Here is a 25,042-nt window from a genome sequence, read left to right as displayed (position 1 = left end):
CAAATCACTCAACTCATGCTGATCAAATCCCTTACGAACAGTCTTCTTCAATTTCAAACTCTTCATCATTGTTGTCACCTAGTTCATCACCATAATCATGTTCTTCAAGAGAGGGTAGTGTAACGGAAACAGGCACTGGAATTTCATCTGAATGAGCCACTCGGCATATAGCCAATGGTGGACAAGGATACGCTATGTTAGATTTATTTTTCTTGTCATATCCTGAAGTTTTCACTATATAAATGTAACAGTCACTGAAATGATCTCCTGGCTCCCACCAAACCATAGGTATACCAAATGGCATCTTATCATGTGTTCCCTTGTCCACATCCATAAATCCACGCAGGGTCTAAGCAGTAGCTTGGTCTTCTCCAGAGCCTCTGGAGGTGAGGATGTTGTGCAGCAAGCCACTGCCAGGTTCCGGCCCCTGTGTCCGCCAAGGCAGATGACAGCTGACTGACAGGAACCAATGGCGAAGTACCAAAGTGAAATTCAAAAGGGTAGTTGAACGAGCCGCAGGTCAGGACAAGCATCAAACAAGCCCGGGTGGGTACACGGATAGCACAGGAACAAATGCAGAGAATGGAGCTGTAGAAACCTGGGAGTACAACCACAAAGAACTCCTTGTCCAGGAAACTTCCTGTTGCCTGGTCATTTCCTTAAGAAGGGGATGTCAGGTGATAAGTGTAGGTCATGTGAGCCGCAGATAACAAACCCACCAGCAGAGGGAGTGCTGGTGATGTGACAGCCTCAGGTGTTATTCAGGTGCCTGCCAGCATATGGGGTGCGTCTGTAAAACACCTTAGTCCTCTGAGGCAAGGAAGCAGCTGACAGAGAATCACCTGACCTGGACCAGAAAGTGTGCAGAGTGTTAGATCTAGAAGCAGAAATGGTGCTGGCAGCAGGGGACTGCAAGGAGGGTACGCCAGAAGGAGGCACAGATGCCCTAGACCTGCGGGATTCCGTGAAAATCAAGTTTGAAATATGCCAAATAGGCTTGCTCTACAAATGTGCTGATGTTGGCCCAATGACTGGGAATGGTGAAACTGCTACAAATATACCAAAATTAATCATGGTTGTTTAGGCACTTATGATGAGAAACAGCAGAGTCAGACATGATCTGAAAGAAAGGAAATACGTGTGTAAGTAGAAAAATAAATTTTGCTTATTCACTACGTAGAGCAGCGTACAACCTCTTATCACACAGTCTTGCGTGTAAATTAATAGCCTATACAAATCCACACTACAGTAATCGCAATATTATAAGTGGTAGAGAAAAAACCTGACGTGATAGAAGAAAACTAACTGTACTTTCAGAATCAGCATACCTATTTTAGTGTAAACAGGCTTAAAAATGAAAGTCATCAAAAAGTGTGTTGAAAATTGTTCCGCAGTGTTATTTGTATATATATTTTTAATTTCTAGTCATAGCCTTCTGGCCTTTTTAAACTCCTAAAAAAATTTTGTTTAAAACGAAACATGTTGAGTTCAGGAATCCATTTTTTGTTTTATACCATGATTCTATTATTTTTACCATGATTGAACACTAACAAGGTATATGTGTTAATGGCCTAAAAAAGTATAGTGTGATGGCAAGATCCTGAATATATTTATTGTTATGACTAGAATTTCTGTGGTATTGTTGTTGGTTCCAAAAATTTGAACAAGTGTGTTAATGTTTTAAGAACACAAAAAAAATGTCTTGTTTTTACTTCAACTATATTTCTATGCCTGTTTTTAGTTTTGGTAATTTGTTAATGGATTTTAAATGTGGCATTTTTTTTCAGTTAAAAGTCCAGTTTAGTTCAAATTTAGTTTAAATGAGGTATGTAGGGTTTTTAATTTTTTTTTTTTTTCAAAAAAGGTATTTCAAGAAATCGCACTGGGAAAATAGAGGCTTGGAATGAATTCCTGATAACTATGTGCAGCAAAATCCAGCATATCTAAAGTACAGCTGTAATAGTCTCAGTAGTAAGTACATATTATCATATATAATAAAGGCGAGCTAAGCCCTTGAAGCTGTAACCGAAAAAGGCTTGTAGATGGCAAATGACAAGTCCCCAGTATAACCTGTGTGCTCCCTGCATGGTACTACTTTAACACCTTTAATATATATATAGGTCCCCATAACATAGCAAATATTTACCATTTTAGTTCAGATCCACTTTAATGTACACCAACTAGTATGACCTCATTTAAAAAACATTAAAGCTGACTTTCTGGGGAAATAAAACATTTACACTTGAAATGGAACCCAATTCCTACTGCAATGGTTTATTTGCTGACGTTGCCTGGGGGTAAATAAGATGATTAATATATACTGTATGTATACAATGCAGGACCCCAGAGGGCCCACCCATATTTCAAAAAAGTGAAAGGATAAAAGCAGCTGGTGAGGGAGAGAGCAATAAGATGAGTTTATCTTATCTTTTAACATCTTCTAGATAAATGAAAAGTAAACCCCTGCAATGAGAAGGAAAACACGCTGCTATAGGTAAATCTTTTACCTATAGTTTGGCTTTCCCAATGTGTAAATAAAAGCCTGTTTTGGCTTACTATAATTACAGATTGCAGCATCATTCTTTGCCAAAAGATTGCTTGCATTCTCAGTGTAAAATATTTTCTGAAGTTTAAATATTTGACCCTCAGAATGCATTGAAAAAACATTATTACTTTGTGTTGTCTGCAGTGCTCCTAAAGATTTAAATATCCTTCATGGTTCAGAATTTTTAATTTAACTTTAAGGAGTTACAAATGGGCTTTTGTTCACTTCATCACTGGTTTTTCCCCCATTTAGGTTGGGAATGCAAAGTTAGCTTAACCAGGTGAAATGCACTTATAATAAATTCTAAATAATCTTAGAAGAAGATTGAATCTTTGTTAAAAGCATACTGCCTCGGCCCATTAAAGCAAGACTTAGTGCAATCATTCTTTTAACTGCAAGGTTCACATGGTCTTCGATGGTAATACAAAGTAACAAAAGTTTAGGGAACACTAACTAAATATATAAAGAAGAGGTAAAATTAAATAGGCAAACCTGAGCGCTGGCATTTCTGCAGAGCTTCTTGTAGATCTGATCGATAGCTACAGAAACATGCTCAAAACACTGGCTAAAAAGCTCATATCTCTTCTGCTTCACCTGCTCAAATTCTGTTCTACACAGACTGGCTTTCCTTCTGCTGGTCTCAAAAGCTATGAGAAAAATAAACAAGCTCACTTTTTTTGCGGCCCCAAGGGTGGATTTTACATAGCCACCAATTCAATGACAAGATAACTTTCAAAGTTCTGCTGAAGAAGATCGCACACAAAGGTAGAGGGGCATAAACATCCCTGCTGGAATTCACAGACCACAGTCTGGTCTAAAACTGAGTAGGCAGTTTTGAGTGAATTTGCTCATATTACCCAGATATACAAATCTTCAGAAAAGAAAATTTCACATTTGGACACTTTTTACCAGCAACAGGTTGGCTACCAGCCACATATAGGTATTTTGCCACCAGCTGTCTAAAGTGCAGACACTGTTTTTTTCATAACCAGCGCTGCTGCGCAAGGGTTGGCGCAGCTGGTAAGGGCAGGTGTGAACCTGCTCTAACACATTAATAATTATCTCTACAGTATACAAAATACATTCTTCCAATATTTATCTACTTATTACTTAATCTGTAAGAAAGCTTCCCGGCAATTTTTTATAGAAATAAAACAAACATTTGCAAGTAAATAGAGATGCCTATTCCACAGTACATAGCAAGCTGACAATACTGCAAGTGGTTACAAATTTGCATTTAACACGGATACAATAGGTCCTCTCTAATGAATACATTTACATTACCTTAATTTGTTTGAACTACATTTTCAGCATTTCATTTCAGTACTACTACTTTTTTCAGCTATGACCTAGTAGAGCGACAGTCGCCAACCATTGGCTCTGCTGACTAAACATCCTGAGGGGACAATAGCGATGGGAGATTGGGCGGCTTCTGGCATTATCACGTCACTCTGGAGGAAGTTTCTTCCCCTTTGAGTGACACATGGCTCCCTGTACATGTGCAGTCTGGATTCATTAAATTTAGTGCTCCCTAAGGTCCAAAAGTTTGTCGACCACTGTAGTAGAGGATTCAACACTTTAACTTAGAAATGTAATGAGGTTCTGATACTAACAGGTACATAATACAAAAAAGATGGGGTTTATTTTCAAATGCTAGACCCCACAGCAACAATCACTTGCTGTCTACTGACATACTGCACACTGCATAGTGTTAGTGGACCAGAATACAACCTTACATAGGAAACAGATATTAAACCGGCTTTCTTTTTTTTACCATCTGTAGTTTCTTGAAACTTGTCGCTGATATTCTGGAGTTTCTCCAGAGCTCTTAGGTTTGGAGCAGAAGTCTTTAGCAAAATGTTTTCATGAGCAATGCATTGTTGCCGAAGTCGCATGAGTTCAGCTGAGATTTCATTTTCTGTCACCAGCACCTGTACAATTGATATATGCTATTAGGAAGCAGTCAAAATTGAATTCTGGATATATGATGCTATAAAAAAATATTTCAAAACCCAAAAATACACATAAATGTTAGGTTAGATTGTTAGGTTGGATTATGTGCTGCACCACTGGAACCTATATGTTCTACCCACACTGGCCACTATGCTTGAGGGATGAGCAGGTATCTATGGGGTGAAAGGCTAGAACTGAGAAGTAAAGATGATGGAAACACATACAAACTGTTACTCTGTATTAATCACAAGAACTAATCTACACTTATTATTAAGCACTACTGCAAAACGCAATGTCTAACTAGTCTAAAATGTAAGCACAGTGGACAGACCTACCATCTAGAAATGATGAGGACTAGAACCCTATTCTTTGCCCCTACATTTTAAATTGATGCAGTAGAAAAAAACTTTCAAATGGTGTTTGAGAAATCGACTTTTTTTTAATTGAAGTTGGGTTTTTAATTCAGGCTCCTAAAAGGAGAGACCCCAGGAGCAGGAGTCCTGTATTGTGTTGACTAACGTGTCGGCACAATATAAGTAAAAAAAATTTAAAACACAAAAAGCTTCATGCAGTAATAACGAATTACCTTAAGATTATGAGGAAGATCACCATAGTCTATGCGAATGGTGCCTTCTCGTTCATAGATTTCAGCAGTTGTTAGAGAGCTTTCACTTTCAGCCTAAAGGTATGTAACAAAAGTATTATTTTTGTCTGTTACAATTGTGTCTGATTCAGATAACAGGTTTCATAACAAACATTCTTCTTATATCATGTGTGTACCAACCAACAAAGACCTCCCTCCAGTCTAGATCTCACCTCAACTTCCATGATATTTTCCAAAGAGCCAGCTAGCAGAGTTATCTGCAAATCTTGTACTTTACAATCCAGGAGTAAATTGTGCCTTTCTAACCTTTTCTGTTCTATAAGACTATCAATAGTCATTGCTTCTTTTTGCTTCTTGCCAATTTCCCTTCAGATGCAAAACAGGGAAAATTAAATTGCACATTTATTTTTGTCTTTTATTCTATTAAGTAATTAATGCAATGTTATAAACGAAAAATAATTAATTTTGGTACTCACTGTAAAATCATTTCTTTTGAGTCCACAACAGATCCTAAATCTTTAGGTTATACTGATGCCTGCTGAAGGATTGGACTACAGGCCAGCCTAAGATAATTATACAACTATATACCATTACCCGAGTTAGATAAGTATCATAACCACAGATGCGAGAGTTCCCTAATGGACTTACAGAGAATGACTTTACAATAAGTACAGAAAAAAAAATCTTCTCCAATAAAGTACACAGGATACTTTAAGAACATTTAACACCAGATGAACAAGGTGTGGGCAATACATCAAACAATTGCACCAAGTAGAAATTTGATAATTTTTTAACAAAAAATCAGATGGCTGTGCAAATCTAGTAAAATCTAGTATACAGTTGATGCTAGAAAACCCAAAAACAAAGATTTAGAGCCACTCAGAAAGGATGGTACAGGGCAGAGAACCTTTACAGTTAGTATAAACAAGGGAAATCTTCTTATCCTGTAAAAAGCAGTGGCTGACAGTTAGTTTCTCCCACCCTCAAGTACAATGAAACAACGCCGGGGCATTCCTTTTTAGTGAACTGTAGCATGACACAGTGAGAGAAATAGGATGACCTGGTTAAAATGAAAGGAAAAAACAATCTAAAAGAAGAACCGTCTAGGCGCCAACACTAAACTAAAAATGGTTTCTAAAAGGAGAGAGATGGTAGTTCCTTGCAGAGTTGGTGACAACAAGGAAAGACACCTTTTGAGTGGAAGTAGGAAGAGTAATGTCTCCAGTGGGTTCAAATAGTGTTTTCCCAGAGAGAACCAGAAATCCAATCTAATCACTGGTGAATGGGTAGGGGAAGCTAAGGTCTAAATTTAAGAGTGAGAAACGAAAAAACTCTCAAAAAAGATCTATTTGTAGGAATGTGAGGCTTTATTAAATGGAGAAACTACTTGCTTGGAAGCCCCAAGACTCACACCAAGTGAATTATGAATTATATGTCTGATAAAAGCACCTTATGCAGAACCCAGTGCCCTAAAGCCATTTTCAGACTACATCAATTTCTACTTTCAGACATGGCACACTTAGATAAGATTGATAACAGCTGCAATTCAACAGACCAACTCCAACAGCATCAATATAAAGAAAAAAATATTGCTAGTTATTAGAGGAAATATAGAAGAAGATAGAAGTTTTTAGGACAGAAGAGCATGAGAAGAGACAGCCATCCCCTAGTACTCCTGACAAAAAATGGTAATGCTGGTAATATCAGAAGTTATTATGGGATGCCCCACAGTTTTTTATGTTTTTCCATTGTCCAGTCCTTTTGTATACAATATAACTAAAAGCTAAATATCATTCCATGTCCTATAATTTCAAATCTATAATGGTACAGCAATGCACGTACTTCATTGTAAATAGGTCCTATTTTTGTCTGCGATGCACTAAAGCAGCTGTGCTATAGAATATTTTTTAGTCAAGCCAAGTAAGACATGCTTACCAAACTTCCCATCTAGGAAAATTTAACAACCCACTTTAAAAGAAGTAATATTGTTTTCAGACTTTCCCTTTCTGACGGATACACCTTATGGAGTCCTCAATACACAGTAGGAAAAAGTGGGGAGAAGAGTCAGATTTATCCAGTTAAGAGTAAATTGAGTGATGAAACTCTATTTAATAGAACATTTTTAGCAAAACAGAATTCAACACCACCTACAGTATAAAAACAAGAACACAAATTGTAATATGCAACATTTTCTGTTTGACTGAAAAGAAACAAATATAAGTTTTTCATATTTACAAAAAGATTTTTAGATCATGATGAGTAATGTTAAACCAATACACATAAGTTTTCATGAAGTGAGGCGCAGTTACCTGGTCATGCTTAACAGCTTGTTTCTAGTTTCATCAACCAGTTTCTGAACCTCAGAGGCCTTGGATTGTTTAAGGATAAGATGATTTTTGAATTCTTGTTGCTCAGATGAGGCTTCATCAACTAAATGGAGATATTTTTGTTCATCCTAAAAAAAACAAAAAAAAAAATCAGTTCCCAGGAAAAATGTATATTATTATTATTATTATTATTATTATTATTAATAAACAGGATTTATATAGCGCCAACATATTACGCAGCGCTGTACATTAAAGAGGGATTATGTAACCAGTGCCACAGAATATGTATTACAAAATATGTGTGTTTCTAACTCAGGCAGGCAAAAATTATTGCCTGTCACTTTCTGCAATAAAACCGTGCCTGATACATCAGTGGAACTCTGATTTCCGATTTTCCGATAGTTCCGATTTAAAAAGCCTTTTCTGGTCACTATGGCAATGCTGGAAATTTTCAGCTTGATTTCTAGCGAATAACAATCTTTTCACACATCTATTTTTTTGTAAAATCATCAAACTTTTGATAGTAAACAAAGTGCATTTAAACCCCAAAAACGTTATTTCCAAATAATCTAGTATAATCATATCTACATTTATTGCACATTTTCTGTTCCGCAAAGATGATTCTTAAGCAGGGCTGTTGGCCTTTACTGGGTCATGCATAGGTTGAACTATTTTTGTTTATATGCTTCAACATTTAGGTGTATCTAAAACTTTTTTCCTCTACTTTTAATCAAGAAATGTTTGGAATGTATTTCATGTTTTTATTGCTATCCCAGTAAGTATCTGCAGCTTTAAACCACTCCATTGGTGGAAGAGGCACTGATGAAAAGCAGCCAATGTGGAAATCTGTTTCAGTGACAACAAAGAAGGAAATTCTCTTCACTTTGGAAAAAATTCCCCTCATTTTCTGTTTTTTTCTCTTGAATTTAAGCGAAATTTAATCTCAACAATAGGGTGCTTACAGCAGCAAAAATTTTACAAAAATGTTTTGGTTTCAGTTGTACTTTAGGATCATCTTACATTTCTAAGATATACATACTATATATCGGAGGTTAGGACCACCAAAAATATTAGTAAGATCAGATGCAAACCTAATTTTTTAAAGTAAACAATACAAGTTAAAGGATAAAAAAAGTTACCGCACCTTTTTTAGCTGAATTACTTGATCTTCCTCTTTGCTCAATCTCTCCCTAAGCTTTGTCACATTCTCTACTTCTTTCTTTAGTTGTTCACGAATATATTCAACTTGAATTTCCAAACGTGTCTTTTGATTTCCAAACTCCAGCCTTGAGATATATGGTTAGACATTTTATGTAACAAGTGAAATAAGTCAGCAAAGTGATATCTGTCATCCACTCTAAATCTGAAGGTATTTTATGGTCTAGAAATATCTCCTCTATGCCACATCTGTAAACATTTTCACTTTGCGAATGCACACACTTTCACATGGGGAATAAATCCTTACACCGTGTTCAATGTGGTTTTTTACTGGCTAATATTGTGCTCTAAAAAGACAATGTGAAAAAAACACTTCTCCACAATGGCAGAACAATATTTTGGCTGCCATTCCACTCCTACTTCCAATTTTGACTTAATTTCATTGTAATACAAAATGACAGAGTCAGTTATATTTATTCGTTCACAGGAAACGCACAAGCGCTATTTCATCTAACGTACCTTTTCTTGTCTGTTTCTTGGTGTTGTTTCACATATTCTTCCTCATAATCTCGAATGTTTTGCACTCCTATCTCCTCGCAGAATCTCCTAAAAATTCTGTCTTCCAGCTTTAGAAACATACTGTGTTAGGATTTGTCGCAATTTCTTTTTGATGTTTTCATAAAAAAAATGATAAACCTCTTCCACCAATGGGGTGGTTTAAAGCTGCAGCACAACATGTAAACTGTGCCTTCAAGATAATTATTCTGAACTACACATATCTATTATTACAGAGTCTATTGTAGCCCACTAGGATGTCATCTGAACATGGGCATGAAGGGAATTTGTATTGAAAATGCTTGCATAAATCCTGCCTAATGTAAAGAATTTATTTATTGACAAGTGTTCTTTAAATGAACCCTGCTGTCATTTTACACACCGAAAACTGATTTTTTTTAATATGGCCACAGTAAGCATAAAAAAATGATGTAAAATGGGAAGCTGATAGTAATATATGTATATACAAAATACATTTGCCCCGAAAAGTCACACTGACATTTTTCTTTCCAGATAATTAATGATAGCAAAAAAATGTACATAACCTGTCATGATACTCAAATATGTTCTACTTCAAAAATGCAATGAATGGGCCATACTAAGGAACTGAAATGTCAAACAAATGCTTATACCTTATTCATTCGTTCTTGAAGGTCTGTGATTTTTATGTTCTGCCTTTCAAGTTCATCTGTTAACATTGTAACCTGAGACACAGCGTTTGAGAATTCACTTTCCAGCCTTGATTTTTCCTGAACAAAAAATAAATCAGTCAATTTTGGTACTTAGCATGGGCAGAAAATATGACAACTACCTTCCAGAAAGTCATGTCATCTCTTTTGAAACATTTCTTCAACTTTCAGGGCTACTAAATGCATAAACTGATAAATGTTTTACTAGTGCTGCTATCTAATTTTTTTCCTGATCATTCTACTAGGCTCAGCCAAGTGTTTATGATGGTGACATAAGTGTATGATAAAAATAATGCACCTCAAACATGAATATGTTAGGTGTTCACAAATGAAGATCTGGACTGCTGCTTTCACATAGAACAGAGTGGTCTGGATCTCCAACATGCTGTCAGAGAAAGGTAAATTGACTTTCTAAATTGTACTGCATGTACAACAAAAATTAACATTGCATTCTTCATTTCTTCAGCAACCTGGCTTTACTTTACAATTAACAAGAAGCCACAACTGAGCCTTAACAAATAGGTTCACTTAGGTTTACAAACTGAGAGAAACTAAACTGAGAGAAACTATATTGGCTTAGGCTCAATTATAGAGCTTTTAATTTTTTTTTTTACAAAATATTGTTTTCGAAATAAACCTGAATGGCACATTGAACTGTTATATTTTGTTACAGGAGTAGTTGTTGATCTACACTAGGCAAGTACTTGATCTACAAAGGCAAGTACTTGCCTTTGAAAAAGGTTTAGGTTTTTATACTATCTGTTTTTTCATCCATGTTTGTACCACAGTAATAAGGGTGTTTTAAAAACCAGATAAAAAAATAGGACATCTCACTGACACTTGAGACACTTGAAGTACCAGCTTTATTTTTATATTTCTAACAATACAATGTCAAAAACGAGAAATAATCAAAAACACATTAATTTTATGCAGCTTTTATTGAGACATAGATGTACAGACACATGGCGGCCTCACAAACTGAGAGAGGCTTCTACCCGATTGTACTGTTGCAAAGTAGTAAAACAGTAGAACTGTGTCCTCTGACATCAACAAGGGGCCTTAACTGCAGCCGGTGATATTATTATATTGACATTTGGTATATATATTACTACAAAAGAATGTCAGTAAATATATTATTCAAGAGGGTTGAAAATTGAGCCTAAGGCTCAAGATGACTTTTCCTATATGCAAGTATATGCATGTTAAAGTCAGGTGTTAATAATTCAGTCAAAAAAATAATATTTTTCATTTCCAAAGGGAGTGCTTATAAAAACAATTGTTAAAGTGTATCTGAACCAAAAACAAAAATGTTTAATATTGTAGCTCACCAGTTCTGCATAGTTCTATTAGTTTTCTTATTTTCATCTTTTTAAAAAGATTATGAGCATTTAAAGAAAATTACTCTCATGCAATATAGGAAATAGATGAGGCACTATGTGAAAACACCACTGAAACAGAAATGGTAATGAGGCCCTATTTTATTACCGCAAAGCAGCTGACAAGATTTTTCTTCTTAATGACTTCTAGCTCACTTTGAGAATATTTGAGACGTGTCTGTGTTCCTTGTATTTGAGCATGGAGCTGCTTTAAGTCGCTCTCTTTCCTCTTTAACTTCATTAGCTCCTAATCAAAACAACAAAAAGAAGAATACTGCATGCATGCTTATATTCAAGTTAATCTTAGTTCTTTTTGTCTTATTCAGGTAGGCAATTTAGTGACTTACAGCATTAAGATAATTAATGTGCTCAGGAGGGAACTTTTAAAATGTCATCTTCTGAAATCCACCATACTGAGGAGTATTAGTCAGTAGAGAGGTGCTGTGGTTACTGCTCAGTGATCTAAATAGGTTATGTGACAGCAAATAAATCTTAGGCCAACCTATTTTAGATAAGGGCTTGTTATTTAAATACCACCTGGTTCTCATGCAGTAGCTGCTAGATCTGTTTATGCCATGGTACTTTCCAGAAATGTTTAATTGCTTGGCAGATAGGTCAGATGTTTGCATAGACCAGTTTGAAAAATATATACATAGCAAGGTGTCTCATTTCATTATTTTACACCTGAGTGTAGTGGAAAAAAATGCAAATAATAATTGCTTGTTGAGCCCAGAGCTGTAAATCACCAAGAAACCCCTATGAAAATGTTCAACTCTTTCATGAATCATATCTATAAATAAATATTAGAATACAGATCTTACTTTTAGTTCACTCATCAGTGAATCTCTTTTCTCCTTTAGTTCACTTATCTCTTTCTCATCCCAGCGCTTGGCTTTAAACTTCAAGTCACTTGAGCCTCCAGATATTACACCAGATTTCAAGAACAAAGTTCCATCTAAAGCAACAGTCTGAAAGGTAAACAATCAAATACACATTTTAGGAACTAAAGAAAATAAACAGAGTGACTGACTTTAAAAAAGTGGAGGGTGCTGCCACAGTTTAAAGTCATTGTAAACAAACAACAAACATTGTTCATTTTTATAAATCAGAATGAACCAAATTAGTATTTACTTGCTTCACTTCAGCTGAATGTTGCAAATCTCTTTAAAGCAACCGAGATCAACTTTTTCTAACCAAGAAAGTGTGCGTTTCAACAGGTACAGTTATGAGTAAAAAAGTACACCGTCTTTCAATTAGCTTTTAATTTACTAATTAAATGCACTTTATAAATGGTCATCAGCAAGTATAACCACTTCTATAAAAGCACAAGGTTTGGCGGTTTCATATTCTAGAGCTTTTAGGTATGTGTTAACACAATATAAATAGGAAAGAAATCAGCAATGATCTTAGAGCAGCAATATCAATATAAAGTCCAATATTTCTCAGAGAGAAAGATAATTGATAAGTGGAAACACAGACAGTTGTCAATCTTCCTAGGTGTAGACATCCCAGCAAATTTTCCTCAAGGTCAGATATTGCAAAAAAATAAAATCAGAGAGCTACATTTCAGACTATACAGACCTTAGTTGGCATGTTAAATATTAAAATTATTGACAGGTCAATTGAAAAAAAAGACAGAAGTAAGACAGAAGAAGTATGGCTTGTTTGAAAGGGTTGCCAGGAGAACATAATTTCTCTTGTCATCATGGTATAAGTTTCCAAAGTTGCATCAGAACAAACCACAGGACGTTTGGAACAATGTCCTTTGGACAGACAAGACCAAAGTGGAGATGTTTTGACAATCAGAACAGACACCTCATACCAACTGTCAAGCATGGTGGGGGAGAGGTGATGATTTGGCTTTGTTTAGTAGCCACAGGACCCGGGCACCTTGCAATCATTGAGTCAACTATAAACTCATCTCAACTGAAATCTATTAAAATATACCACTATCTACAAAATTTTTAATTTTTATATACGGGCATAATAATACTTTTAAAACAAAAGGGTGATGTAGATAATATAACTCTTCATTTTAAAATTATTATTAATTTGGGTGTTTTGACTATAAAAACTCTAATGAAACTTGTAAAAAACTTGGCTTACTTTTAGCCTCTCAGGACCGTCGTATGCAATGTGTCTTGCCTCTTTGACAGTTTCACACACCAGGCCATTCCCGCATACAAACTGAACCACTTTTTTTAGAGAGGCACTTGAGCATTGTATCACATCAAGCAACATTTTGCAACCTTTAACTTCCCTCAGCTTTTCATTGATTGGCTTTAACTGTAAACAAAAGACAAATTATCATTCTTTTCATAGCTGTATTATAAATAAAAATAGATACTTCACAAAACAGAGATGGATAGAGCCAAGTGAGGTGAGTGTAGCTAATCCCTTTGTTCTGATCCAATGGCTTAAAACCCCAGATTCAAGAAGTAAATTTTGGAAAGATTCAGTCTTGAAAATAGAAGTGTACTAATTGACATGTGAGTGTGCCTGGATCTTCATAAGCTGTATATGTGCAGTGTGCGGTCATCTATATGTCACTGCTGTCTATTAAAGCTAGTCTCAATAGATCTGGTGATGACATTACCGTATTGCTCACTGTTCTTACTGGAGAGAGGCTGTACCTGAGGATAATCACTGCATATATTAACCTTATTTTGCTTTATCCATTCTAGGATCTGTGATAATAATCTACCGTTGGGGGACAGCCCTGCTTTCCTATGATTCTTTCCAGTGCAGAACAAAGCATGGTAAGCCAGCAGTGACAAACAACAGCAGAAAACAATCAGCAGCAGGTACCCTGCAAGCTATATTGGTTACTACTCCTGTGCCTTCTGCTTTCCTCTTTGGGAACAACAAAAAAACAAATGTAGTAATCAACATTTGCAGACCTTTAGTTTCTATGTAACCAGGAACTGCTATTACTGCAATGTCAAAAACATTCAATTGTAGAGGAGTGTGAATACCCTGTTTCTTTCGTATTTTTAATGATTTTTTTTTAATTTAGCAACCAAACTTGCCTTTAGCAACCAAAGGTTTTTTGGGACCATACTAAGTTTACCTATTATAGGAATCATTTTTTTTTTATTCACCTACAATGCTACCTGCTGATGAATTTGATATCATAGCCTGTCTATTATTCTCAAGGTTCTAGGAAAAAAAAAAGCAACAGTGACAATATAACTTACATATAGATAGTCCAAGGAAAGGAATGTCTCTGGCTCTGCTCTTTCCTCTTTAAGAAATTGGATGCATTCCCTTGCCACCTTCTCACTTGTCACAACAATGGCATTCATGTACTTTCCAAAGACCTTGGTAACAGCTAGTTGATATTTTTTATGGATTGGGTGGCACAGCTCAAATAATCTGCCAAACTTGAAAAAAACATAAAAAAAATACTGAATGAAGAGAACCAGAACATTTCTTTCACACAAATTGCACACTGCTTTTACCCAGCGTAGTTCAAAAAAACATTAGTACATACAAGGTGAAAGTTGTACAAAACTTGTGTGAAAACATTTATTTAGCAGACCCATGTTTCTAATGCAATAAAGCTTCTTTTCCTCCTGTTCACAATATTTAACTGTATACACTGAGTTGCACATACAGAGGTTAAATTGCTGGTGAGGAAATATAACAGAGTTTAGGTCAGATTTCAGGTCCAGCTCCATAACCCCCTTCCCCCTGAAGTATTTTGTTTAAATTATTGTTACAATCCCATGTATAATAATAATACTAATAACAAGAGCCGTCCTGTTTTCTTCCCTCAGTAGTAGTAGTAGTAGACAGTTTTTACTGAATAACATATCATGTGAGTGCTGTTCTAATAGTAGTACTGTTGGTCAGCATAATGACATCCTGGGCCCACAGATGTGGACTGAATAATTAAAAAGTTGGACTTTTCTTTTGTTTTTATCTTTTTTTCAACTTGAAATTGAGCTTTAGATATGATTGGCAGAGCTCACCTAGAGGTAATTTTGTATAAACATGACCGGCAGAAGATCCTGACTTTTTATAGCTCATTTTCAAGAGCACAAGTTTTGTCCGAAAACCTCTTTAGAAAAAAGTTAAACAACCTGATCTCTCTGGGCTTATTTACTTACCACAGCATCTGGGTACATTCTTTTCATGCTTTCTAGAATTTCTGCTTTTCTCTTCTGGCGAGTGCCTTCATGGTAATCAATCCTGGCATTCTGCAGTTCACTAACAGTAATGCTTAGTTCCTCATTCACCTCTGACATCCTCTGATTACTGTATTCAGTTTCACGAACAAGCTGTTCTTCCAGGCTCCTGTGTTCTTCAAGAGTTTTGCTACAAAAAACAATTACAACCTACATTCTTTAATTAGGGACAGAAGAAATAAAAAAAGAAAAAGCCTTCAGGGATAGACCCAAGACACACGGTGGATGAAAAAAGCAACAGTTCTTACAAGGCAATTGCACAGTGTTGTGATGTTGGTAAACAGCCAAGTACAAATAAACCTCAAAAGTACTATTATAAAGACTGCATGATTTGGAATAGCAATTTCTGCATATGAAGTGAATAACAGGCTGTAAAATATAAATCAAATAAAAATCATATCGGTCAAAGTACTTCATAATCTATACTTCTTCACAACTTTGCCCCTGATCAATTTGGAGTACTTTTTGGCTTTTATGTTGCCTGATTAATGGTGTGGCAGAGTCAGGGGCCTTTTGAAACAGATAACTTTATGAACAAAAGACAGAAATCATGTGGCAAGTCATGTGACACTTTGATTGCACACAAGTGGACCTGAAGTTAAAGTGTACCTAAACTCAGAAATTTCACATTACATAAAAGTTCTGTTTGTTTGTTTTTTTAAGTGCAACACCCTTTTTTTAATAAAAAAAAGGGTGCAGCTCCGCCCCCTAATTCTTAATCACCTAGGCCAGGGGTCGGCAAACCTTTTGGACTACTAGGCCATTTCAGGAGGTTAAGAAGGCACACTAGGCCAGAAGAAACAAGGTGTCCAAGGAAAAGTTTTTTTATTTAAAAATACAGTACGATCAATGGAAAACATGATGTTGCATGTTCTTAGAGACAGATACAATATCAGGTTCTAATGATGAGGAGTTCAGCAACAGAATGTCATTGGGGTGATTGTCAGTGAGCTGAGAGTGCAGCTTGTTGTTACAAAACTTCATCTTGGAGAACAGCTGCTCGCACGAATAAGTGCTGCGATCACACACTTGGCCCGGGCTAACAACATTGGAAACTAGGCATGTGGCAGCTGACGGTAAAACTCAATGAAAGTCTTCGTAAGTGTGCGTGTACTTGGCATCGAATTGCCCCTTGAGATTGGACTGCTTGAAGTGCTGTTGGGGTCGCTGCACACTAAACACAGTTTAGTTTACTGCTTGCATCATCTCAGGCATGCGCAGAAGGAGCCTTTTCGTGAAAAGGGAAAAAAATTGGCGATCTCACGCATGTGCAGTGAAGGTAAGTGGATTTTTTTTTTGTTTTCTGCATTTTTCAGTTTACTTCCTCTTTAATAGGTTAAAACAGATCCTATCTAATCATGTAGCATCTCATATGCAGCCAACAATGGGAAATGATTAGGGGCAGTAATGCCATGCAGTACCATCTGATATAAAATGTTCAAACACTGGTTCATTAAATCTAGCCGGGTGGTTAAGTGTCTGGTAAGGCACGGTTCTCACCACTTGTTTCAAGATAGAAGCAGGGATGAATACATATGAGCTCACAGCTTTTTAGTTTTGATTTTGACAAAAGAGGAAAAACCCTGAGTGAGATAAATACCTTTGCAAGGCACAGTGGATGGACCTTTGGGCTTGCCAAGATTCAAATAAATGGGTTTTGTCTGTTTTAGGGAGTAGGACACCTTTAAACCACATTAATAGTCATAACCGGTGGAAATTTTCCAGGATATTGGGTTACAACTTTTCAGCTTCTCTCCAATAAAAACTTAATTTGATGTAAACCAATGACAAATCTGGGCAAGTAAAATGCCAGATGAAATCAGAAAGTCAAAACTTTATAACAAAAGTTTATAACAATTCAATTTACATACAGTAAAAGGTAGACCACTAACTCTTAACCTTTTATTGGACAAAGAGGTTGTAGAACAAATTTATTGTTAAACAGAGGGATTCAGGAAGTGGGGGGTCACTACAAAACCCAATATTTAAAGCAATAGGTTAAGATTTGCAAATAACTAGATCTGGATCTACACACCATTTTGAAATGTGATTATCACTAAGGGTACCTGGGGTTTTGAATTTTTAAAAAATGCTCTTTCTAAATAGGCCAGGCTTGTGAAATATTATTATCAAATTCCCAATATATATGTGGGAAACAATTTAATACAACTTATGTGCAACATGAACATTTTACAGTCAAAAGTTCCAAGCATTCCTCTGTGGGTACCCTGGCAAATACTTTCCATACTTAATACATTTTACAGCAATTAATTTAATTTTAATAACACAGAGATTATTGCATATTTGTAACTAAATTTCCATAAAACAATTTTGTATATTGCAACATATAATATGTTGCAGTATTTAATCTACCAGATGATACCAAAACATCCCCACATCAATCCACAAACTAATGTATTTCACTCATCAACAAGACTTATCGTATCTATGATGCACTGGTCTTACTTGGTTACTAAAAATGGACTGTAAACACTGAAATCAGTGCGCAACAGTGAATCCTTTAATGTATTTCTGTGTTGTAAAAAGTCAGAGAGGGCATGGACTAGTGTGAGCTTTGATCTTCGTAATTATGTTTACTAGCCTGCCTTTCAGAATAGGTTAACATTATCTACATTATCTATATGTAACACATACATGCAAGTGTTGATGTAGTCCTCTAATTTCCCCACTCTTCGGTTGTAGTCTCCAATCTGCTCTTCTACACATTTTTTGTTTACCTAAGAGAAACAAAGTAAAACATCTCTTTGAAATAGACAGAGAAATATCTAGATGAACAGGTTTGCTTTATCATTGTTAGAGCTGCTATATAATTACCTCCACTTCTTTTTGTCTCCTCTGCTGAATCGCTATCTTTTCTTCAATAGCTTTCAGTTCCCAGTAAAGCTTTTCCAGCTGCTGCCCCAGTACAGCATTTTTCTTTCTCACCTCCTCTTTTAATAACATGTATTGATCCAACTATAAAGACAAGGATGTCACTACTACCTATTAGCTGATAATCAAAGAGAGCTACTCTAAGGTAATATAATAAAAGATCCGCTTTGTATTTTTTATCTGAAAAACATCTTTCCTTTTTATCCCCTAAGGGGCACACCAGAGAAACCACTCTGCCCACCTACAGTCAAGTAGAAAGAAATCCAGGTAAAAGGCATTATTATTATCAAACTTTATTATTTGGTAATAATGACACAAATGACATCAAAATGCCTCCTTCAGAAATTCATACTGAACTTTGCCTTTTGTGCTTTGTGGACCACCTCACCATTAGCTGGCTAGCTATCCCTAAGCTTTACATTAGTTAAAGTTTTAGGAAAAAGTGCATGTTGGTCTTCCAAAAGAAAATTGTATTTTTCACATTAATTAATAGGGAAAAAACTTGGATTCTGGAAAAAAAAGTCTCCAATTCCTATAGTAAAAAGTGTATTGTGATCTGACAGACTGAAAAGATTTATGTAGGGTTTGATAATATTAATGAATGATTGAAACAATGCCTGTTTGCTTTTTCTAGTGTCTCACCGCCTATGACTAGCCACCAGTATCCACAGAATAGACAAAGAAGAAGCAGAAAAAAATAGTGACATCACTAAATTTTACTTCATATCTGGTAAAGATAGAGGCAGCAGTGTCCAAGATATAAGAATACAGATATACAGTTCCTGAACCTGCAGGTACAAAAGTGCTCTGCTGTTTTCAGGAATGTAAAAATGTGGGGAAATGCTTAGGCACAACCATTATTTCCTGGTAAAAACACTGTAATCTTCACTTTTTTAAGGTCCATTGTAACAGTGAGGTGTGCACAAGGACAGTGAATACAATGTTTCACAATGCCAAATGGAAGACCAAGCTTCTATTACCTGACTTTGCTCCAACTCAACATCTGTCTGTCTTCTTACACGATCCTCTTCTAGCTTACGATCAAATATTCTCCAGGCCTGCTGTACTTCATCAATCTCCTTTTCCAGCTCCTTAATGTCTTCTTGAAGCTTAACACAGCGTGTCTCACTTTTCTTCAGGGAAGATTTACTAATTTCAACTTTCTTCAGTTGGTGTGCAGAATTTTCTTTTGCTTTAATGAACTGGGTTCTCAACTGATTGAGTGATGCTTCAAAGACTCTAAGGTAATACCAGAAAATAATCAAAATTATTGCCTCTGCAAACTTATCACAATCTGTGTAATACATGAGAGGAGGAAAGGCATCACTCTGTGGGAGCCATAACCTGTGTGTCTGCATTCAGTTAAAATAAGCTGGTTGAATACTGGAGTATTATACAGGATATTGAGATTGTGTGAGTACATTGGCTTTTGTAAGCACACTTTTGGGGAAGAGGATGGGTTCCTTAAGCCAACACAAATATCTGGGTTTGACTGACGTAGGTCTACCTGAAACTACTGCTGTTTGAGCATCTCCCCTCCTACTGTGTGTTACTTCCCCCACTTCCTAGATTGTAAGGGCTCTTAACTTAACTCTTAACTCTTAACAAAACTTAACTCTTCTGGGCTGGGTCCTCTCCTCCTGTATCACTGTCTGTATTTAACTGTCATTTGCAACCCCTATTTAATGTACATCACTGTGTAATATGTTGGCACTATATAAATCCTGTTTATAAATAATATTAATAGTAAAGACATAGAGCCTGATTTATAAAACACTGGAGAAGACAGACTATCATGATGATTAGCTGGCAAATACTTTCAATCCTGGACCAGATCCATTCCAAGTTTGCTGAATCACCCAGTTTTTTTTTATGAAAGTATATCATCTTCTATCATCATTGATAGTAATAAAAATACAGACTGCAAAACAAACCTTTTTTTCTATTATCTATAGTAACTATCTTCACAATTTTTTTTTTGCCTAATGGCCATAAATTCCCATAGAAACATTACTAAACTAGTGGAAAGCCCTTCAAGAAGAGAGGAAGCTGTTCTGGCTTCAAATAGAAGCTAACTTTATCTCCCTTGGTTTTGAAATGGCAAACAAACTTATACACTCACCAGCAACTTTATTTGGTAGACCTTGCTAGTACTGGGTTGGATCTTCTTTTGTCTTTAGAATGGCCGTAATTCATTGTGGTCCAAATTCCACAAAGAGCTGGAAACATTCCTCAGAGATTTTGGTCCATATTGACAAGAATACATCATGTCATTTACAGCAGATTTGTCATCTGAAGATCCATGATTTGAATCCCCTGATCCACCATATCCAGAACCTGTCTATTTGATCGATCTGGTGACTATGGGGGCCAACTGAGTACAATAAACTCATTGCCACAATAAAAAAAAAAGTTTGGGAGGATTTGAGCTAAGTGACATTGCACATTAGATGGATATTATTTATATAGCACCATCATATTATGCAGCGCTGTACAGAGTCCATAGCTGTGTCACATGGTACACTGTTGTCATAAAAGGATGGACATGGTAGGCCACATAAGTAAGTTGGCCGCGACATGTAAACAATGCTCAATTGGTACTAGGGGGCCCAAAGTATAAAAAAAAAAAAAAAAAAAAAAGATCTCACACTATTACACCAGCCTCAACCTTATTCCTTGCTTTCATGTTGTTGACACCAAATTCTGACCCTATCACCCAAACGGCACAGTAGAAATAGAGGCTCGTCAGACTAGGCAACATTTTATGTGGGTCCATGCAAATTGTAGTTTCAGGTGCCCGTTGATGACTTGTTAACTCCTGTTAACCTATAGTCCATCTGCTCCAGGGTTCAATGTGCTTTTAGAGATGCTCTTCCGCATAGCTGGGCCTATCAACTCAAACTAGCCTACCCCAGCTTTTTCAAGTTGCCACTTACTGGACATTTTCCCTTTTTCAGACCATTCTCTAAACCCTTGAGATGGTTGTGTGTGAAAATCCCAGCAAATTAGAAGTTTCTAAAATACCCTGATGAGCCCGTCAGGTACCAATTACCATGCCATTTAAAGTCCCCTAAATCACCTTTTGGCTGAATAGATATTTTTGTTACCAAGCATTTGACCAGGCGTACCTAATAAAGTGTCTGGTGGGTGTATAGAAGTAATTGTCAGGTGTCCAGGTATACAAACAGAAAAGTAAAGGAATTTCAAAACAACCTACAAAAGTCCTGACACTCACTAAACAATAATATACAGCCCAAGGACTTGTTAGTCCTCAAATCTGACAGCTAGCATTACCAATCATTAAGAAGAATGTAGAGTGATTATTAAAAGAATGGTGGGCATTAGCATATAACTTTACTAGGCTTTACTTCTGCATCTGCTGTTTTTATGTACAGATTTAGTTGGGGTGGAAGGTTGTCATTTAATAAATTTGTTATGCCTCTGTTTGTTAAAGTTTTCGTTTTAACTTGCATATTGGTATCCAGGGAATATTGAAATGCAGTACAGGTCAGAAATGTCACCTTAGCTTGGAAGGTTCCATGTAAACTTTAGGGAATACACCCTGTGTGGTCCTAAAATACAGGCAGTGTTCTCCCCAGCCCTTTTTAGCTGGGCTCACCACCTGGCACTTTTCAGCAACCACCCGGCTGTTTTTGGGTGGTTACAGATGAGTTTAGTCACAATACAGGGTCCACCACCCACCTACAGCTTCTTCCCACCCAGCTTAAAAAAAAAAAATTTGGGTTGAGCACGGATGGGTATTTTTGGAAATATTCACATTATCTTGACCTGGTGACAACATATTTTTGAACTTGAGGATTACCAACACCATCTGTAACATTGTAACTGAGGTAAAGAATTCTTATCAGTGAGAGCTCTCGGGTAGTTTAACTTTCTGTGGTGGTGCTGATGTTGAACTGCAGGCTGACATTGAAATGCAATCCTTTTGACTATCTAGCAGACAGGCAAAATCAAGCAACAAGTAGTGGGTCAGAGGAGACAGGAGGAAAAATTTAAAGACTGCAGAATCATATTCAACTAAAGGCAATAATCCAAAAATTACCTAAATACTAGTCAGAGAACAAATGCCAAATTCAGGGTCAAAAATAGGTTAATTTCACGTAACAGGAAGTTAATCGTGAGGAGAGAGACACATCGCTCCAACACTCAATGGATCCATATACAGTTAAGTCCTTAAATATTTGGACAGAGACAACTTTTTTCTAATTTCGGTTCTGTACGTTACCACAATTAATTTTCAATGAAACAACTCTCAGTTTTAATTCAGTGGGTTGAACAAAAAGATTGCATAAAATTGTGAGGAACTAAAGCCTTTTCTTTACACAATCACTTCATTTCAGGGGCTCAAAATTGGGGGGGGGGTGCTTGTATGAGGAAGATTTTGCTGTGAACAGACAACATGCGGTCAAAGGAGCTCTCCATGCAGGTGAAACAATCCATCCTGAAACTGCAAAAACAGAAAAAACCCATCCTAGAAATTGCTACAATATTAGGAGTGGCAAAATCTAGTTTGGGACATCATGAGAAAGAAACAAAGCACTGGTGAACTCAGCAACCCCAAAAGACCTGGACGTCCACGGAAGACAACAGTGGTGGATGATCGCAGAATCATTTCCATGGTGAAGAGAAACCCCTATACAACAGCCAACCAAGTGAACAACACTCTCCAGGAGGTAGGCGTATTGATATCCAAGTCTATCATAAAAAGAAGAGTGCATGACAGTAAATACAGAGGGTGCACTGCAAGGTGCAAGCCACTCATAAGCCTCAAGAATAAAAAGGTTAGATTCGACTTTGCTCAAAAACATCTAAAAAAGCCAGCACAGTTCTGGAAAAACATTCTTTGAACAGATGAAACCAAGATCAACCTTTACCAGAATAATGGCAAGAAAAAAGTATGGGAGAAGTCGTGGAACAGCTCATGACCCAAACCATAGCACATCATCTGTAAAACATGGCGGAGGCAGTGTGATGGTTTGGGCGTGCATGGCTGCCAGTGGCACTGGGACACTAGTGTTTATCCATGATGTGACACAGGACAGAAGCAGCTGAATGAATTCTGAGGTGTTCAGAGACATACTGTCTGCTCAAATCCAGCTAAATGCAGTCACATTGATTGGGAGGCATTTCATAATACAGATGGACAATGACCCAAAACATACAGCCAAAGCAACCCAGTTTATTAAAGCAAAGAAGTGGAATATTCTTGAATGGCCAAGTCAGTCACCTGATCTGAACCCAATTGAGCATGCATTTCACTTGTTGAAGACTAAACTTCGGACAGAAAGGCCCACAAACAAACAGCAATTGAAAGCCGCTGCAGTAAAGGCCTGGCAGAGCATTAAAAAGGAGGAAACCCAGCATCTGGTGATGTCCAAGAGTTCAAGACTAGAGGCTGTCATTGCCAGCAAAGGGTTTTCAACCAAGTATTAGAAATTAATTACTTTTGAGACCCTGAAATTAAGTGATTGTGTTAAAAAAGGCTTTACTCCGCACATTTTTATGCAATCTTTTTTCAACCCACTGAATTAAAGCTGAAAGTCTGCAGTTTAACTGCATCTGAGTTGTTTCATTGAAAATTAATTGTGGTAATGTACAGAACCAAAATAAAAAAACGTTGTATCTGTCCAAATATTTATGGACCTAACTGTATGTAACTGCAGCAGGATAACAATGCAATGCTGAATATCTGACAACAGATGAACATAGGACATAAAACATAGCCCACACTATAAGGTACACAGTCCATACAATCAGTTCATATTTTTTTTATATTAATGTTCCCATTATTAAAATGCAAATAAATACATCTTAACAGCTCATTTAAAAACATCTTACTTTTTTTCTTTTTCAATCTGCTGCAGTTCTCTGTTCAGTCTTCCAAGCCCATGTTTTGCAGCTTTCAGTTCAGATTCAGTATCAGCAAGTTGGTCTTTTTGACTGTTGGTTTCCACGTGTTTTTCATTTAAGTCTTTACATAAACTCTCCAGTTTGCTTTCATTGTAAAAAAGTTGAAAAAGCTGGAGATGTTTTTTACTTAAAAGAAGTTCCTGGCGAAGTTTTTTATAACGATCAGCCTACATTTCCAAAAGGAAAAAATATATAAAATATCTGTTTGTTTATATAAAGAAGAAAAAAAGACATAAAGAAAGAACTAATGGTGCCAATAAAGTTAAGTACTTAAAGTTTTATCATGACATCTTTTGATTACTGAAAGATTTTAAAATGGCTGTGGACAGACACTCAGAACTGACCTCTTCCTTCTCTATTTTGGCGTGCTTTCTTTCTAATGCTATATTTTTCCTCTTGTTATAACAGAATTGTGCATCTTCTTCAGCCTGTAACATTTTTTTTTTCTTTTGCTCATACTCTTCTGCTAGTTCAGCCGAGTTACTTATCTGTTCAAAAAGTTGAGTTCTTTCTTTAGGTTTCTTTACTGCAATTGATTCCACCTCACCCTGGAGATACAAACCAGATTAAACCAATCTCAGCTCCTATTAACAATGTTTGACACTCTATATTGTCCGGAATGTATTGTATTACCTGGAATATGAGGCAATTTCTAGCCTTTAAAATTATTCCAATTTTTTCCAGTTCCAGAACATATGCTGAACGTCCTATTGGTGTGTCATTGAATCGATACGCCGAAGAGCCTCCTGGCAAAGATTTTGATAAATGTAAAGTACAAAAAAGCAATTGTGGATGTTAGGACTTCCAAGCTATTTTCTTTAT

At 36.4% G+C, this 25,042-nt stretch overlaps 1 protein-coding gene across 1 annotated transcript in view; it reads right to left on the bottom strand.

The window, feature by feature from the left end:
- SMC1B (structural maintenance of chromosomes 1B) overlaps positions 1–25,042 on the bottom strand; it is a 36,754-nt gene that overhangs the window by 7,096 nt on the left and 4,616 nt on the right. The window contains exons 3-21 of the mRNA XM_072400275.1: positions 24,854–24,966; positions 24,565–24,768; positions 24,149–24,387; positions 19,270–19,528; positions 18,233–18,373; positions 18,053–18,135; positions 15,320–15,527; positions 14,405–14,590; positions 13,314–13,493; positions 12,029–12,175; positions 11,317–11,454; positions 9,775–9,891; positions 9,107–9,213; positions 8,574–8,715; positions 7,412–7,557; positions 5,315–5,468; positions 5,085–5,177; positions 4,320–4,476; positions 3,038–3,192 (exon numbers count right to left, since the gene is read on the bottom strand). Of these exons, the coding sequence (XP_072256376.1) occupies positions 3,038–3,192; positions 4,320–4,476; positions 5,085–5,177; positions 5,315–5,468; positions 7,412–7,557; positions 8,574–8,715; positions 9,107–9,213; positions 9,775–9,891; positions 11,317–11,454; positions 12,029–12,175; positions 13,314–13,493; positions 14,405–14,590; positions 15,320–15,527; positions 18,053–18,135; positions 18,233–18,373; positions 19,270–19,528; positions 24,149–24,387; positions 24,565–24,768; positions 24,854–24,966 (2,969 nt within the window). The remainder of the gene's footprint in view (positions 1–3,037; positions 3,193–4,319; positions 4,477–5,084; positions 5,178–5,314; positions 5,469–7,411; positions 7,558–8,573; positions 8,716–9,106; positions 9,214–9,774; positions 9,892–11,316; positions 11,455–12,028; positions 12,176–13,313; positions 13,494–14,404; positions 14,591–15,319; positions 15,528–18,052; positions 18,136–18,232; positions 18,374–19,269; positions 19,529–24,148; positions 24,388–24,564; positions 24,769–24,853; positions 24,967–25,042) is intronic.

The sequence above is a fragment of the Pyxicephalus adspersus genome, chromosome 2 (genome assembly GCF_032062135.1).
Source record: "Pyxicephalus adspersus chromosome 2, UCB_Pads_2.0, whole genome shotgun sequence".
Classification (NCBI taxonomy): Eukaryota; Metazoa; Chordata; class Amphibia; order Anura; family Pyxicephalidae; genus Pyxicephalus; species Pyxicephalus adspersus.
Note: the sequence above shows the minus strand (reverse complement) of the source record. Positions and strands in the feature narration are given on the sequence as shown.